Genomic DNA, 16,258 nt, shown 5'->3' on the forward strand with positions numbered 1-16,258 from the left:
GGTGATAGAATTTTGACAATAAGCTAAATTTTATTTATAAATAATTACATATGATTTCTCTTTTAAATTTAGAAAGACAAAATTATTTTGATAGTGATTATTGATAGTTCGAAAAAATAATTAATGATAGTCAAAAACGAAATTGATGTACCGATACGAAGAAAAAGGAGACTGATAAAAGATCATCTCCAGTGATAGAATTTTGACAAGAAGCTAAATTTACTTCATAAATAATTACAGATGATTTCTATTTTAAATTTAGAAAGAAATATTTATTTTGATAATGATTATAAACCTTGGGTGATAAAATTGTGTATCTAATTATCAATGAAACTCAATTTATAGCAGTTAATATTTATAATATATATTTCTAAGTCAAGTAAATCTAGATTAAATTAAAATAGAAAACCAAGAAAAATAAGAAATGTAACAAAAAGAAGAAAAAAAAGGTTAATCTCGAGATGTATACCAAAAAAATGTCATAATAACAAAGATTTAAGAGGCCCAATTTTCTAGAGAGAGAGAGAGAGAGAGAGAGAGAGAGAGTATAAAACCGAAGCAGAGGAGATTCTCTCTCGGCCTCTCCGAATCGAATCTGAGAAAGAAGAAGAAAGCTTCGAGATCGATGGTTAGATGCATGAAGTAGGATCAACGTGGGATCTCAATTTCTTCACGCAGCTCGTATTGACTCTCCTCTTCCTCTCCCTCGGTCTCCTCTTCTTCGTCAAACAAACGGCGGCCAAGTACTTCGAGGTCGGCGCCTCCGGTGGTTTCCACCGCCGAGATTTCATGGTTCCTGACGCGGCTGCTGAATGCTCCGTCTGTGGGAAGCTCTCCACCAAGAAGTGCTCTCGTTGCAAATCCGTTCGATACTGGTATCACTTTTCTCCTCTTTTGATTAGGGATTTTCTTTTGATGGATTTTTGATGTTGACTCTTTTGTTATTACTTATTTCAGAACAGTCTTGCTTTTGTCTGAAAGTTTCGATATTTTAGCCATATCATCAATGTTTGTTTTATTATGTTTCTACAGAACAGTCTTGCTTTTGTCTGAAAGTTTTGATATTTAGCAATCCTCTAGATCAATCAATGTTTGTTTTATTATGTTTCTACAGAACAGTCTTGCTTTTGTCTGAAAGTTTAGTGCGTATTTGTTTTTTTAATCCTATTTCTCTTCTCTCTCTCTGTGTGTTAACTGTTACTAGCTCTGCGGAGTGCCAAAAGTCAGACTGGAACTCAGGGCATAACCGACAATGCAAGGTGTTTAAGAGCTCTGACTCATCACCTGTGAGAAAGGATGATCTCGGTTTCAAAGCTTCTCTCTTTGGGAGTAGGTCTGCGTCTAAGGCTGCATTGACTTCTAAGCTGAGCCAAAGCAAGGCTGTCGTCAAGCCTGGAGATGTAATGTGCCTTATTCTATTCATCTGATGTTTGACCCTCTTAGTAATAGTTTTGTATCTGATTTTTGCATTATTCTTGAGCAGGTTCTTTTCCCATACGAGACTTTTGTTAACTATTTCAACTGGGACAAACCTACATTGGCTCCTTGTGGGCTCACCAATTGTGGAAACAGGTTTTTTTTTTTTGTTAAAGCTAATTGTTCTTTTTTTTTGTATAGTTTACAGTCTGTTTTTCTTATGTTTTTTTTTTAATGTCAAAATCCTCTTTCAGTTGTTTTGCTAATGTGGTTCTGCAATGCCTTTCATGGACACGCCCTCTTGTTGCGTACCTACTTGAGAGAGGCCACAAGAGAGAATGTAAGTTTCTTTAAATTCTGAGGGGGATTTTTAAATGCCTCACAGCTCTTTAATTGTGTGTTTGTGTTTAACAGGTAGGCGCAATGATTGGTGCTTCTTCTGTGAGTTTGAAACTCACCTCGAAAGAGCAAACATGAGCCGGTTTCCTTTCTCGCCAATGAACATTATCTCGCGGTTGCCTAACATTGGTGGGAATCTTGGGTATGGGAGACAGGAAGACGCTCATGAGTTGATGAGGTTTGTAATTGACATGATGCAATCTGTTTGCCTCGACGAGTTCGGTGGAGAGAAAGCGGTGCCTCCTCGTGCCCAAGAAACAACACTTATTCAACACATTTTTGGCGGTCTCCTTCAGTCACAGGTTAATTGAAATAAAGATATAGAAAGTGTGTCAAATAAAGCCATACTAATGTTTTTTTAATTAACTTTTTGCAGGTCAAGTGTACTGTTTGCAGTAATGTTTCTGACCAGTACGAAAATATGATGGATTTAACGGTTGAGATCCACGGGGATGCGGTATCATTGGAGGAATGTCTTGATCAGTTCACTGCTAAAGAGTGGCTTCAGGGAGATAACCTTTACAAATGTGATAGGTCCGTACTTTTAATATCCCTTCTTAAACCGGAGAGACATGGTTGATCTTGTGTTTCTGAAAGTTTTAGTCTCTCTTTTTTCAGATGTAATGACTATGTGAAGGCATGTAAGCGCCTTTCAATTCGTTCCGCTCCTAATATTCTCACAATCGCCTTAAAAAGATTCCAGGTTTGTTGAGCTCTGTTCCTCTCATTTTGGCTCTCAGTTGAACTCTTGCGTTGTCTAATAACTCAGAAACTATGTACAGGGTGGGAGGTTTGGTAAACTGAACAAAAGAATTGGTTTTCCGGAGACATTTGATCTCAGCCCTTACACGAGCGGTGGTGGAGAAGGATCCGATGTGTACAATCTGTACGCTGTGATTGTCCATTTAGATATGTTGAATGCCTCATTTTTCGGCCACTACATTTGCTACGTGAAGGACTTGCGAGGAGACTGGTATAGAATAGACGATTCTGAGGTGAGAATCATCTCTTATCAACTCTTGTTTGCCTATTATTACAAGATGTTCTAATCCTCTCTCAAAATACTCGCAGGTGGAAAAAGTTGAACTAGAAGATGTCCTTTCTCAACGAGCATACATGCTCCTCTACAGCAGGTAGAGAGCCTTTTCACTTTTTGTGCAACAGCAAAAAATCTTGTATTAGGAGAATTATCTTTAACAGATTATAATATTTGATGTTGGTTGGTGCAGGGTTCAGACTAGACCGTCAAGTCTTAGACCCGAAGAAGTTCAAGATGAGAAGAAAACAGATACATTGAACACAGAATCTAGCCAAGATGGATCTGTTGAGAGTTCTGGGGTGGGACCAAATGTGTCCTCGCTGTGTAACGGCATCTCCATCTCACATTCAGAAGGATCATCATCGTCATCTTTGTCATCATCAGTAAGTGTCTCTGAAAAAGAAGGGGAAGTTGCCGAGAGGGTGGATACGGTAGATTCTGAGTCCAACCCTTCTGTTGACATGGAACATGATTCTGGAACAGATCATCAAGAAGTAGTAAATGGGAAAGAACATCCAACGGTTGAAGATCCTGCTGTTGATTCTTCGGACAATACTGCTTCATCCCCATCTGCTGCCACAGAAAATCCCACGGTTGAGGATCCTGCTTGTTCGGACATTACTACTTCGTCTCCATCTGCTGCTATAGAGTCCAAACACAAGGAGAAAGAAGATTCAGACACCAAGATGATTGATGATGCTCAGTGAATCCAAAAGGATAGTGAAAGTTGCAACATTTTTCATGGCTCTTGAAGATCAACAAGGGAGCTTCTAACCTAACAATAATGTTGGCAAGTTTGTTTTTAGACGCTGCGGCTTCTGGTACTTGAAGGATATGATCTATTTAGAAGAAATCATTAGTCCTATGTGAGATAGAAACTTCAGGATCAGCAAGTATGTAGTAAGTTATTCTTTGTCTTTTAGAATAGGTATTTACCATTGAACCCAAAACCCTTATAGCAATAACGATTAATACAGTGACAACTTCTGTGCTTAGTGTTGGACTAGTTCACTATGGTTTCTGGTTTTGATTTCTTTCATCTCTATCCATCTTTAGACTGAGCATTTGTTTTTGTTTCAGTTATGATTCCTGTTTTAGTGTGGAATTAGCTTGGTTTACTTCTTTAGCTTGGTTTCATGTGGAATTAGTTTCTGCATTTAGTTTTACTTTTACCACAATGACAAGTGGAAAGGAAACTCCGGTGTTGATTAACTTTTTCTTTTCTTATTTCATTTGGTTCAAAAGGCCAAAGAAGTAAAACGGTTCAAAATGTTAACCGAAAGTACCGGTCTAAAAGAAGTTGCCGACATGTCAGCTTTTGAGATTAAAGACAGCAAAAAATGTTGAGCTTTTGTCAATTCTGAACCTACAAAGCAAATGTCATTCATAGCTTTGGCCTGAACTTTACACATGACCACCTTAATAAGTAAAAAAGCACTCGAGTGTTTCGTACCGGATTGAGTCTGAAGATCCTTGTCCAACAAAGATCAAACCATCAGGACTTCAGATTAAAACTTGGATGAGATACTCTATACAAAAATTTCTTGAAGGGATCTAATTTTCTCACACTCTTATACTACACTTTTTAGCTTCTGAAGAGTTTTATGTGTCATCATGAGGCTATGTTCCAATTTCCAGCTAACTTTTAGGTCGGCCATCATTCAAATTCTTCTTCTTTTTACTATTCTCTTTCACCATAAAGGGTCGACACTAGAAAGTCATATTTCTTGAATGGATCCTTGTTCCAGACCGTCATTCCTTTTTTTATTTATTCTCCTCTCTTTTTTAGTCTTCCCTCTAGATGATGCCATTTTTCTGGTCTTTCTTCGGTTGTTTATTTATTTTGAGGGTTTGAGAACCATCAAACACTTTCTTCTCTTATATTTCAGCTCTAATATGTATGAATAAAAATATACTTAGAACAATTAAAGACATGACTGGTTTCCCGGCTACCACCCTTTTAAACCGATATTTGATTTTTATATATTTTTATTTATAATTGTGATTGATTTGATTTTTACAATAAATTTGTTTAAAATAGAATTATTAAATTTAAAGAATAGCTAAAACTTAGATGAGAAGTAATATGTTAAAAAATATTATTTCAGATTTATAATATTCATATAAAATCTTAAATATGTAAATAAGATTTGAAACCTTATCTCAGAATGTTAAAAATATATTCAGCAGTTGAACATGTGACGAGTAAATTGCATGGACTTATTCACAGATCTTAAATCATGTTATAATGCATGATCATAAATTTACAGTTTGTAATATTTTATTTTAATAAAATAGTTGTTTTAAAAGTTATTTGATGTAAGTTTGATGTTGTGTTGATTTAAAATATTGTGTATCTCATAGTAATATATGTTTCCCCTATATATTTATTTGTGGTTTTAATATTTTTACTGTAAAATTAATTTTTCATAATATAAATATATTCCATGTATTTCAATAATTATTTTTATTTTTATTTTTTTATAAATGTAATGGAATGGGTTGTTATTTTGATTTATCAATTTTTATTTATTTTTATAAAAATGAAATGATATATTCTTTAAGTATGTATCGTATTAGTTTAAATAGTTTGTAACGTTTGATAGAATAACAACAAAAACTGCAATTAAAATAATATGATCCATTCCCATAATAACAAATTTAATATGTTGTTATAAAGTTAAAAATATATTGATCTTATTTTTAATAACTTATACTTAAAAATAGTCATCTTAAAACCAAAATTAGTTCATATATTTACTTTTGAATATGGAAGTATGTTAACATGGATGATTTTTTGTTGTTTTCTGTATATTTACTTTGATTTTATAATTTATAACATAATTGGCTTATTAAAATATTAGTTACATTTATTTGATTCAATAATTTAGTTATGCTTTGGCCTGTATATATCTAAAAATATCAGATATTTTCGTTTATTAATCAAAACTGAATTAATTTAGTTTAATTTTTTTAATAAAGTACAAATTCATTATTTTAAAAAAATATATATATATGTATATATACAATTTTGTTATAGTTGAAAAAGCAAACATGTATTTATTTTAAACTAAAAATCTATTTGAAGACATTTCAAACTTAATAGTTAGAAATGTGTTTAATAGTATTAACCTTAGCGACAATCAAAAAAATAAAATATACTCTCTCTGTTCTTTATAGATCTATTTTTTAGAAAAAAAAATTGTTTCAAAAAGATACATTTTTTACATTTTCAAGATATTAATTAATGAAAATTGTACTTTTCAACAAATACAATTATGTTTAATAAAATATATTGGTTAAAATTTATTGGAAATAGTTAATTAAGAAAAACAATGTATTAAAAAATATAATTTTAAATGTTTTCTTAATAAGTGTGAAAAAACTATAACATAGATCTTTTAGGAACGGAGAGAGTATGCGGTAACATAAATCGTAAATCACAAATTCAATGAAGGTTAATTCTATATAATATTCATGTTTAAATGAATATATATTAGAACATCTGTTCATTTGTTTAAAAATGTTGTTTCCAAATAAATAAGCAAACTCGTAAATCGATGACAACAAAAATATTATATTATAATATATGTTTTTTCGTAAAGTATTTAATATATTCAAAAAATCTTATTTCAGTAAGAGTATAATTTATTTTTATTTTTTCAATATGAAATTAATATTATTCCATTTTTCATATAAAATTGTAAATTTCCTTAGTAATATAGACAAGTATAATTAACATATCAATGAATATTAAATGCAATGGGTTGATACTTAAATTATTCCCCTATATAATGAGTTAACAATTTCGAAGTATACAAAGCTTTAGATTTAAAGAGGCCATGTTATTTAATGGTTTTGGAAAAATATCCTCACCAAATAAATTATGTTACTTGATTGACAGATACATTAGATAGTTTGGCAAGATTGCCTATACAACTTGAATATGTTATTTGTTAATGATTTTGAATATTAGTACTAAATACGTTTATTTGTTATTAGTTTAACGCGCTAAACAAATGAAGAATGAATGGACAGATGTTGAGTGATGAATAAAAACGGTAAGAAATCAAATCTTAACTATTATCTAATCACTTCAAACCACACAAAAAAATACCATATTTTGTTTCTCCTAATATATCATGGTCTATAACTCACAATTGTTTGTTTCTTTGAAATTTGTTCCCCATATAATGTTAATAGTGTTTGATGAACAGAAATATATGTATTTTGTCAAATTCAATTGCCACGTCTTATCATTCAGAACATAAAACTAGGTTTGTTCACTATTACAGAATCTTCTTAATAATTCATTTGAAGTAAAGTTCGCCTTTTTAAACCTCGTGATTACTAGCTCATTATATTCAGCTGTTCACTACAATTTTGAATTTGTCTATGCACCTCACTTCCACCTACTCTTCTAAATGAAAGCTATTATTTTTTATCATAAAAAAAAAATGCTTTCCCTATGATTCATGATCATGAGATTTTATAAAAAAAATCCCTTCTTTTTAAAATTATATTTTGGAAAAAAAAGATGAATTTAGCATCTACAAGCCATCATCATTGCGGTAGCTGAAGAGGAAACATTCACATGAAAGTGTAAGGGATCTTATAACATTCTTAGCATACCTCATTTCTGCTTCTCTCTCTCTCCCTCCCATTGCCAAAGTATCAAACTTTCTCTCTCTCTCTCTTGCCGAAACTACTCATTGTCTTTACTCTCTCGCAGGTCACTATTAATGAGACCCCTTTGAGCTGTTTCTGCTTCTTTTGTCTGTTTTTCAAAAACGGGTCTTTAGATATCCGGGTTCTTGGATCTTGGCATTACTCAAAAGCTAACTTCATTTAGATGGGCTTTGCTTAATCTTCAACTCTTAAAGTTACAATTTTTCAGTTTTGGAATCTTTGACTTGTTTAGGGGAAGTCAGATTTAAGTTTGGGAAGAGACAAAAAAATGGCTCCAAGGTTCGGTTTTTCAGATTTGTGGGCGAAAGAAACGAGGAAAGGTACACCTGTTGTGGTGACAATGGAGAATCCCAACTACTCCATCGTTGAAGTAGATGAGCCAGAAAGTGCTTTTAGACCAATGGAGAGGACTAGAGGCAAGAACGCTAAGCAAGTGACTTGGGTTTTGCTTCTTCAAGCTCACAAAGCCGTTGGTTGTCTCGCCTGGCTAGCCACAGCCTTCTGGTCTCTCCTTGGCTCGGTCAAGAGACGGCTATGTTTCACTCACCGACTCGGCTCCGAGCGACTTGGCAGAGACAGATGGCTTTTCACAGCCATTAAGCTCTTCTTAGCTGCTTCCTTGTCTGTTCTTGTGTTTGAGTTAATTGCTTACTACAAAGGATGGCATTACTTCAAGAATATACCGACAAGCAAACTTGAGATCCAGAGCTTGTTTCATCTGCTCTACGTTGGTTGGTTGAGCTTAAGAGCTGATTACATCGCTCCTCCGGTCAAAGCTCTCTCCAAGTTGTGTATTGTGCTGTTCCTCGTACAGTCTGTAGATCGTTTGATTCTTTGCTTAGGCTGTTTTTGGATCAAGTACAAGAAGATTAAGCCGAGAATCGACGAAGAGCCTTTTGGAAATGATGATGTTGAAGGGTCAGGATCTGAGTATCCAATGGTTCTTGTTCAGATACCAATGTGCAATGAGAGAGAGGTATGGAGAACAAAGTATCAATCTTTTCTCTTGTTTTATTCACCTTTTGTGCTTCAATGAAGTTGCGTTATTGTGCAGGTGTATGAGCAGTCTATATCTGCAGTGTGTCAGCTTGACTGGCCAAAAGATAGAATGCTGATTCAGGTTCTGGATGATTCGGATGATGGAAGCATCCAGGAGTTGATTAGAGCTGAGGTCACTAAATGGAGCCAAAAGGGTGTCAATATAATTTACAGGCATCGCTTGGTTAGAACTGGATACAAAGCTGGTAACCTCAAATCTGCAATGAGCTGTGATTATGTGGAAGCTTACGAGTTTGTTGCCATTTTCGATGCGGACTTTCAACCTAACTCAGATTTCCTCAAGCTAACCGTTCCACATTTCAAGGTCTGTAAGATCAATTAGTACTCTCTGCTCTCCATTTCATATTAAATGTTGTTCTAGAGTTAAATTTTCGTTACAAAATAAGTGTAGTTTTATAATTTCAACAAAAAATTTGTCAACTTCATATGATATATGACATTTTATATTCTCCAATTTATTTTTCTTTTGGTTGAAATATGGCTAGGTGTGTAGTTAATAATGTTTTTATCTAGAAAATATACAAATTGAATGTTTTTTAAATCTAAAACAACACTTCAAATGAAAAGGGTGAAGTATTAGTTTGGTTGTGTCATAGAGACAAGACCATTGTTTTGGTGAAGCTTCTAACTTTGAAAATGCCAAATGTTATTTCAGGAGAAGCCAGAGTTAGGTCTGGTTCAGGCTAGGTGGGCGTTTGTGAACAAAGACGAGAACCTGTTGACTCGTCTCCAGAACATCAATCTGTGTTTTCATTTCGAGGTTGAGCAGCAAGTTAATGGTGTCTTCTTGAATTTCTTTGGCTTCAATGGAACTGCTGGAGTGTGGAGAATCAAAGCCCTTGAGGAATCTGGAGGTTGGCTTGAAAGAACAACTGTCGAGGATATGGACATAGCTGTCCGAGCTCATCTCCATGGATGGAAATTCATATATCTCAATGATGTCAAGGTAACTATTAATTTGGATGGTCTTTGTCACAGTTTCATGAATAAGCCTTATGTTAAAAAAAAACACACAATCTGTTAGGTTCTTTGTGAAGTTCCTGAGTCATATGAAGCATACAAGAAGCAGCAACACCGATGGCACTCTGGTCCTATGCAGCTGTTTCGCTTGTGTCTTGGTGCAATCTTGACCTCTAAGGTATATTAAGAGCTTAATGGTTAATCTGATCATTTTATATGATTTAAATTTAATAGTTTCTTCTTTGCAGATTGCAATGTGGAAGAAAGCAAATCTGATACTTTTGTTCTTCCTTCTAAGGAAACTCATACTTCCTTTCTACTCCTTCACATTGTTCTGTGTGATCCTTCCAATCACAATGTTCGTTCCAGAAGCCGAGCTTCCCGTTTGGGTTATCTGCTATGTACCAATATTCATGTCGTTACTCAACGTTCTTCCTGCTCCAAAGTCTTTCCCTTTCATTGTTCCTTACCTCTTGTTTGAGAACACAATGTCAGTCACCAAGTTCAACGCCATGGTATCTGGACTGTTCCAACTCGGCAGCTCTTACGAGTGGATTGTGACAAAGAAAGCAGGAAGATCATCGGAGTCTGATCTTTTGGGTCTCACTGATAAAAGGATGCCACCAAACCAAATGCAAAGAGGAGCTTCAGAGAGTGAGCTCTTGGAGATAAGCCAAGCTGAGGAGCAGAAGAAACAAACGGTTCCTGTGAAGAAAACTAATAAGATATTCCATAAAGAGCTCGCACTAGCTTTTCTTTTGCTGACCGCAGCAGTTAGGAGTCTGTTGGCCTCGCAAGGAGTGCATTTCTACTTCCTGTTGTTCCAAGGTCTCACTTTTCTTCTTGTGGGACTTGATCTCATAGGTGAGCAGATGAGTTGAGAAGCCAGAGAAGATGAAGAAGCAGCTTCAGATGATGGTGACTGAAGATGGAGTTAAACTCTGTGAGTTTCCTTCTCCTATTTTCTAATGCTGGAGCCATAGTTTGTAGGATAATTATTGATTTTAAATTTGGTTACATCTCTCTCCATTGTGATTAATCCTTGTTAGGTTAGAGTTGAAGCTACATTTAATACTCACCCCCATATCTATATATGTAGTATCAACAAACAGTCAGGAACATGTTTCTTAATGTCTTATATACATTTTGCTGTTACAAAGACTTACATCTATCTTCCTTTTTCATTCTCTGAATTTTTTTTTTTTTGCTTTAAAAAAACTAAAGAGAAACATTATCTGATCTGACAAATCAAAAAACTAAAACAAGAATATTTTTTTTTAAATATAGTTTTCTCTGAACTTGAACTCATTTGAGTCTGTCAAAACATGAAGATAAAGTTGTCGGTTTAAATTACAAGGAACATAAAAGCATATTTTGGGAGCCAGGAGATGTCTGAATCTTAATAATGGCATCAACTCATTAATGTATGGGGACCAAAGGAAACTGATCTATGGGTAAGTTGATTAAGGATCTAGTGACCATAGCTTAAAATTCTTGGATTATTTAGTAAACTATAAACTTTTTGGAAACACTTTATTCTCCAAAGTTATATGATATAAGTCTAGTCTTAAGGGATGTATTAACTCACGAACCCATAATTTTCTGATAAAAAAAAAAGATTTAAGGACCTAGTGATGATCTTGTCTGATTCAAATCTGAACTGATACAAATAAAATCTGGAATTCTGAAAAATAAAAGTCTGATGATGTATAGTCTATATTTATACAAACTGCTGAACATTTTTTAAATAAATTTCAAGCAGCAAAGTTTTGATTCTTTTAACAAAGTGATTTTTCTTAACTTAAGATATTATATCAAAAAACAGTTAATCTGCATCCACAGAGAAATCCGGTTCTTCCGGTTTAGGAAGCATCGGTACATCAACGTCCTTCATCTTACGAGAAGCCCTCCTCGTGTTCTTAGCAAACCTCGAAGCAAGCACCGTTGCAGCAAAATGCGGTTTCCCAATAGAAGTATGATGGCGCGACGGAGTACTGCTCTGTCTCTCTTCTTGTTGACTCATTATCTCCTCGGCCGCAGCAGCTGCAAGAGCTTCCTCTTCTTCATAAGAAGAGTATGACTCAGCCAAGCTAAGACTCTTAGCCAGCATTCTCCTCTTATACCGTCTCCAAGCCACTTGCACGAAGCAAGCAGCCCAAGTTCTCCACTGGTGAGAGTAGTAACGGAATGTGTGTTGCAGCTTCTTGCTATGCAAACGTCTGAACTGGTTAGCCACAAACTTGAGATCCTCTGCTTGTAAAGCAAAGGCTTCAACTTCTTCTAACGCTCGCACCGTTCTTGTCGAGGAAGGTAGGTTTACTTTCGATTTTGGAAGTAAGGCCCAAGCGAGAAGCTCTTCTCCACAGAACTCTCCTGGTTTGAGTGTGATTGAGTTGAAGAATCCTGTCCTGCCTCCATTAGTCGTCGAGCTTTCGAGCTTTCCACGGATGATGAAGAGCATTTCGGTCACTGGATCACCTTCACGTACAATGTAGTTCCCTTGCGTGCTTAGAGATGACACTAACCGTTCGCATATGGCATCTAGTAACTGATCATCCATTTGCGCAAATAGCGGTACCTAAGAAAAGCCGTCACAAAAATATAAAGTTAGATGGGCTTCCAACTCAAAACCAATTGAAAATGACGAGATTGGTCCGTAATAGTCTCTTCCAAATTTCGGGTGTGGGATACACTTACACGACGAACAAGGTCGAGACAGAGATGTCGTTGGATGTCTCTTCGAAGATCAGCAGGTAGTGAATGAAGAATGGTCTCTTCATCAACTCCTCTAGTGGCTAACCATTTGTACTGAACAAAACGTCTCACTCTTTCTCTTAAGTTCTGAGGTAGTTGACGATGTCCCATCCATTCTTCTGTGTCTCTTCTCTTCAGTCTCCACTCCTCTAGCCTCACCGTTATCGATTGCAAGTACGTCTAAATACATTAACCAAAAAACAATATCAATGAAATAAATAAATAGATTTGATGTTGTTACTAATAACAAGATTTCACTCCCTCTTTTTTTACCTGCATGTTTCCTATTAAAAGAGCAAACAAAACCAGACCAAAGATAGCCACGAGGATGGCAAACATTGTCTCTAGAACAGATGTACTTGTGTCAAGATTCTGTCCGTAAGAACTTTAAAACAATAAAATTTTGTGTTAGAGAAAAAAAAATGCTGAAAACGTGTAAGGAAATGAAGAAGTGTAATGAGTAAATCTAACCTTAGTTGCTGCAAACCAAACCATAGGCAATACAAGTACTTCTCCAAGAAGGGAGATGAGACTACATTTTTGGTGAGAGCATCTGCGAAAATGCCGAAAGTGAACCGTATCTTGTTCGAAGGATCACAGTTGCTGAAGACAACAGTTACATTCTGCCAGTTATTCCTATCCTCTCGGTTCACTGTACCACAGTCAAAGAAATCAGTAACACATCGTATTGGACCTAATTCGTTATGACATTCTGCTTTCCAACACGTTGCTTGCCGCTCTATGGACAGTAGATACCATGCCGCACCAAGAATCTACACAGCATAACCAAAAAAAATGTGAGAAACATAAGAAGAATATAAGATTAAACCAAGCCTTAAGCTAATTCTGATCTCAATGGTTCAGCTTCTTAAACTTTAGCTATACGTCTAATATAGCCAGGGCCGGTCATGGATAAAACCCAATAAAACATTGGTTTGATCCCGAAAATTTTAAAAGTCGATATATACATAAGTTACATAGGCTCCAAGTTACATAAAAAAGGAGATTTATACTAAATATTTATAACTCAAAATTTTAGGACCGGCCCTTATTATAACAAGCTTAGACTAGACTATACCTTAAATAAACAATTAAAAAGAAAGATAACAAAAGGCACACACTGATATTCTTGTGAGTTGGGTTAGAGAGCGTTTAGTGAGTCTCTAACTATAATATTATTTTGGGTTTGGTGACTTGAATCTGATTTAGCAGGTATCATAATAGCTAACTCACATGACTAGCGAGCATATACTGAAGAAGGTTATAAGCAGCACCAGCCCAAGCGGTGGTTGTAACAACTCCGGTCGCTTTGATAATCTCAGCGCTTAGAGGGAAAATAAGATAAAGCCTAGGAATGTACTGAACTAGAACAATGAGGACAAGTGCATTTGTTGTATGGTCCGAGTGAGAGCTTCTGATTGATGGCAAGATAAACCAACTAACAATCTGCAAAATCAAAAAGTAGACACAAAAGTCAAAGATTTTTTTTGTGTAACCAAACCAAGTGGGTCCATTTGCTTTAACCTCGTGGTGGGACTCCTTACCAAACATAAAAAGACAAAGATTTGTTTTCGAGTAGGTACCTGAGGAAGGGGCAAGCAAGCGATGAGATCAACGATGAAATCTGATCTCAAGTATCTTCTAGCTATCAGCTTCGGATCTTTCACAAGCTCTCCACGACCAAACACTCTTGAAGTGCGAGAGACGTAAGCTGTTCTGAACTTGATGACAATGTGCAAGACATAGAAGAGATCCGCTAGTGTTCTGAAGAAAGTGATGACGATTCCGAGTTTCAAATCTGTGGTCATACAAGAGGATCGACCAGTGTTTTTGACTGAAGACAGGAAGAAGAACAAAGGGTCGACGTAAAGAGCAACGAGACACCAGAAGAGGAAAACTCTGTTCCATTGAAGCACTACGTCACCACCAGGATCGAGAATCTTGTCTCTCTCGATCTCGAAGTTCTCCGGGAACACTTTGAGTCCACCGAATCTTGGGAGTTTGAAGAGACGGGTTTTGTTAGTCTTTTTGGGGATTACTAACTCTGGTTTTAGAAATTGAGTTGTTGATGGTTTGAACATTGGTAATGGCTGACGCTTCTCTGTTGCTTCTAGGGTTTGCTTCTCTTCTCCATAGAATCTGTGTCAAGCAGACCAAACAACAACAAACAAAAAAACTTGGGTTTAACAATGAGATCAGGAGAAGAAAAGAAAAGACAACTGCAATCTCTTTTACATCTGTTTTGTCTGAAAATCAGTAATTAGATAATGCAATGTTATAGAGAACAAAAAGTAAGAAAATGAGAAAACTTGCAACAAAAGTAAAAGAAAAAAAGGATCAAAACTTTATTGGGATTATTGCAAATGCAAAAAATGTAAAGTTTTTTCCATCATCGAGAGAATCCAAAAACTTTTTCCTTTTTTTTTCTAAAAAAAATGAAAACCTTGTTTTTGATGAAAATCAAGAACCTGACAGTATTGTCTCTTTTGAACTCCATGTTTTTGAAGTTGAAAGCAGAAGCAGGAAGAGCTTCTTCTTGCTCTTGTTCTTGTTGTTAAGGCAATGAGAAACGAATCAGAAGAAAAGATATTGAGCTGACTTCTTCATGTTCAGAAAATGGCAGAGAGGGAGAGAGAGAGAAAGAGAGAGCATGGGCTGTAACAGATTTATTGAGTTTGACTTCACGTGAAACAACAAAAGAACTGAAGGTAGAGAGAAAGATTATTAATTGAAAACAGCTCATGTTATGCTCTCTGCCAAGGAGACGTAGAACGAGTGAAAGAAGCCTACTACTACTTGTTGTCTTTGATTAATTTAAAATGTTTTCTTGGAAATCGTAAGAGAGAGAGCGAGAACGTGCGTTCCATTAAAGCCTATTAATGTTTTTTTTTTAAAGGAGATCGATGAACAGCAGTTTCTGCCTAGTACGATTCTCTCTTTGTAGTAGCAACACTCGTTTTGCGTAGAAGATCCATGAATCACTCGAACAAAAACAATAGAAAATTTTGTATTTATATGAAAATTATAGAAAAATATATCGGTAAAGATGAGATTAGTTCTGACGGTTTTCTGATGCCTTTAGATCTCAATTATCCTTTTAGAATTTTTTTTCCAGTTTTTAAATGTTTTGCACGAAAGATTAATTAATTACGATGACGCGGTTATAACTAAAGAGATTTGATGTTACTTTTATAATAGTATATGATGATAAAAAAGGAAGAATCGTTTGTGCTCACTATTTGTTTCATTGTTTGTCATAGGCTCAATGAGTTTGGACTCTTATGGTCTCAAATCCGGATGTTTGGCCGACCTTTACTTCAAAAATTGGAGCAAGTGGTATAAATATTGTAAGAGCTAATGATTTCATTATCATTACAAAGAATGGAGATTTTGCATTTATACAAAACTTATGAGTAAGAATGTATGGGAAGAGACATATTTGTATAGTAGATGTCATATATATGTGAGACGATGATATCAGTCTATCAAATTTCAATCATTATATGATTGAGAGTATCTTTAATAATAAGTGACACCTTGTGTTTTCTTTTTGGAAGTAGTGTTCTCATATATCAGCCAACCATGAAAAAGGACCTATTTGCCAGCAAAAAAAATTCAAGATTTATTTAAACGAATTAAACTGATTTTGAACTGGTTAAATCGGTTTAAAAAAATTGTTTCAGCTACCATTTCATGCGTCATCTTTTGATTGCAAAGGAACTATAGTGCAGAAGCTTTTGGTTTTTGTTTGGGAACAGTCGAGAATATATGGTTATGAGTTGAGTCTTTTGGGTTGCTAATGAGCTGCTATGTTTCGATCTCTTCCTGGTCAAGAGATGGCTCTTAACGTGGCCAGTGAGGGATTAGGCATCGGATTTGTGGATAACTAGAAGAAATTGCTTGGTTTGCACCAGACATTCTTAAACATAGAGAGCCAATGAT

At 35.3% G+C, this 16,258-nt stretch overlaps 3 protein-coding genes across 5 annotated transcripts; 2 read left to right on the forward strand and 1 right to left on the reverse strand.

The window, feature by feature from the left end:
* The first annotated feature begins 381 nt into the window (after positions 1-381).
* On the forward strand, positions 382-3,959 carry LOC103842238 (ubiquitin carboxyl-terminal hydrolase 19). The gene is made up of 10 exons (XM_009118859.3): positions 382-875; positions 1,205-1,400; positions 1,484-1,572; positions 1,671-1,756; positions 1,831-2,117; positions 2,192-2,349; positions 2,434-2,518; positions 2,598-2,810; positions 2,887-2,948; positions 3,045-3,959. Exons 1-10 carry the CDS (start codon positions 634-636, stop codon positions 3,559-3,561), a joined length of 1,935 nt encoding a protein of 644 aa, XP_009117107.1. The 5' UTR covers positions 382-633; the 3' UTR covers positions 3,562-3,959.
* A 3,222-nt stretch (positions 3,960-7,181) lies between these two features.
* On the forward strand, positions 7,182-10,733 carry LOC103842239 (probable xyloglucan glycosyltransferase 8). 3 transcript variants are annotated; one of them, XM_009118862.3, is made up of 6 exons: positions 7,182-7,456; positions 7,776-8,519; positions 8,598-8,906; positions 9,258-9,548; positions 9,627-9,740; positions 9,811-10,733. In XM_009118862.3, the coding sequence occupies exons 2-6, from the start codon at positions 7,812-7,814 to the stop codon at positions 10,441-10,443; spliced, it is 2,055 nt and encodes a 684-aa protein (XP_009117110.1). In that variant the 5' UTR covers positions 7,182-7,456; positions 7,776-7,811; the 3' UTR covers positions 10,444-10,733. The 3 variants fall into 3 exon arrangements, with proteins under 3 accessions (XP_009117110.1, XP_009117109.1, XP_033136663.1); XM_009118861.3 differs by having other exon boundaries at positions 7,183-7,456; positions 7,587-8,519; XM_033280772.1 differs by lacking the exon at positions 7,182-7,456 and having other exon boundaries at positions 7,463-8,519.
* On the reverse strand, positions 10,522-16,146 carry LOC103842240 (probable cyclic nucleotide-gated ion channel 14). The gene is made up of 7 exons (XM_009118863.3): positions 14,785-16,146; positions 13,900-14,455; positions 13,550-13,762; positions 12,788-13,089; positions 12,590-12,701; positions 12,260-12,496; positions 10,522-12,140 (listed from the first exon to the last, which is right to left on the reverse strand). Exons 1-7 carry the CDS (start codon positions 14,811-14,813, stop codon positions 11,388-11,390), a joined length of 2,202 nt encoding a protein of 733 aa, XP_009117111.1. The 5' UTR covers positions 14,814-16,146; the 3' UTR covers positions 10,522-11,387.
* Positions 16,147-16,258: the final 112 nt, after the last annotated feature.

The sequence above is a fragment of the Brassica rapa genome, chromosome A09, assembly GCF_000309985.2.
Source record: "Brassica rapa cultivar Chiifu-401-42 chromosome A09, CAAS_Brap_v3.01, whole genome shotgun sequence".
Lineage (NCBI taxonomy): Eukaryota > Viridiplantae > Streptophyta > Magnoliopsida > Brassicales > Brassicaceae > Brassica > Brassica rapa.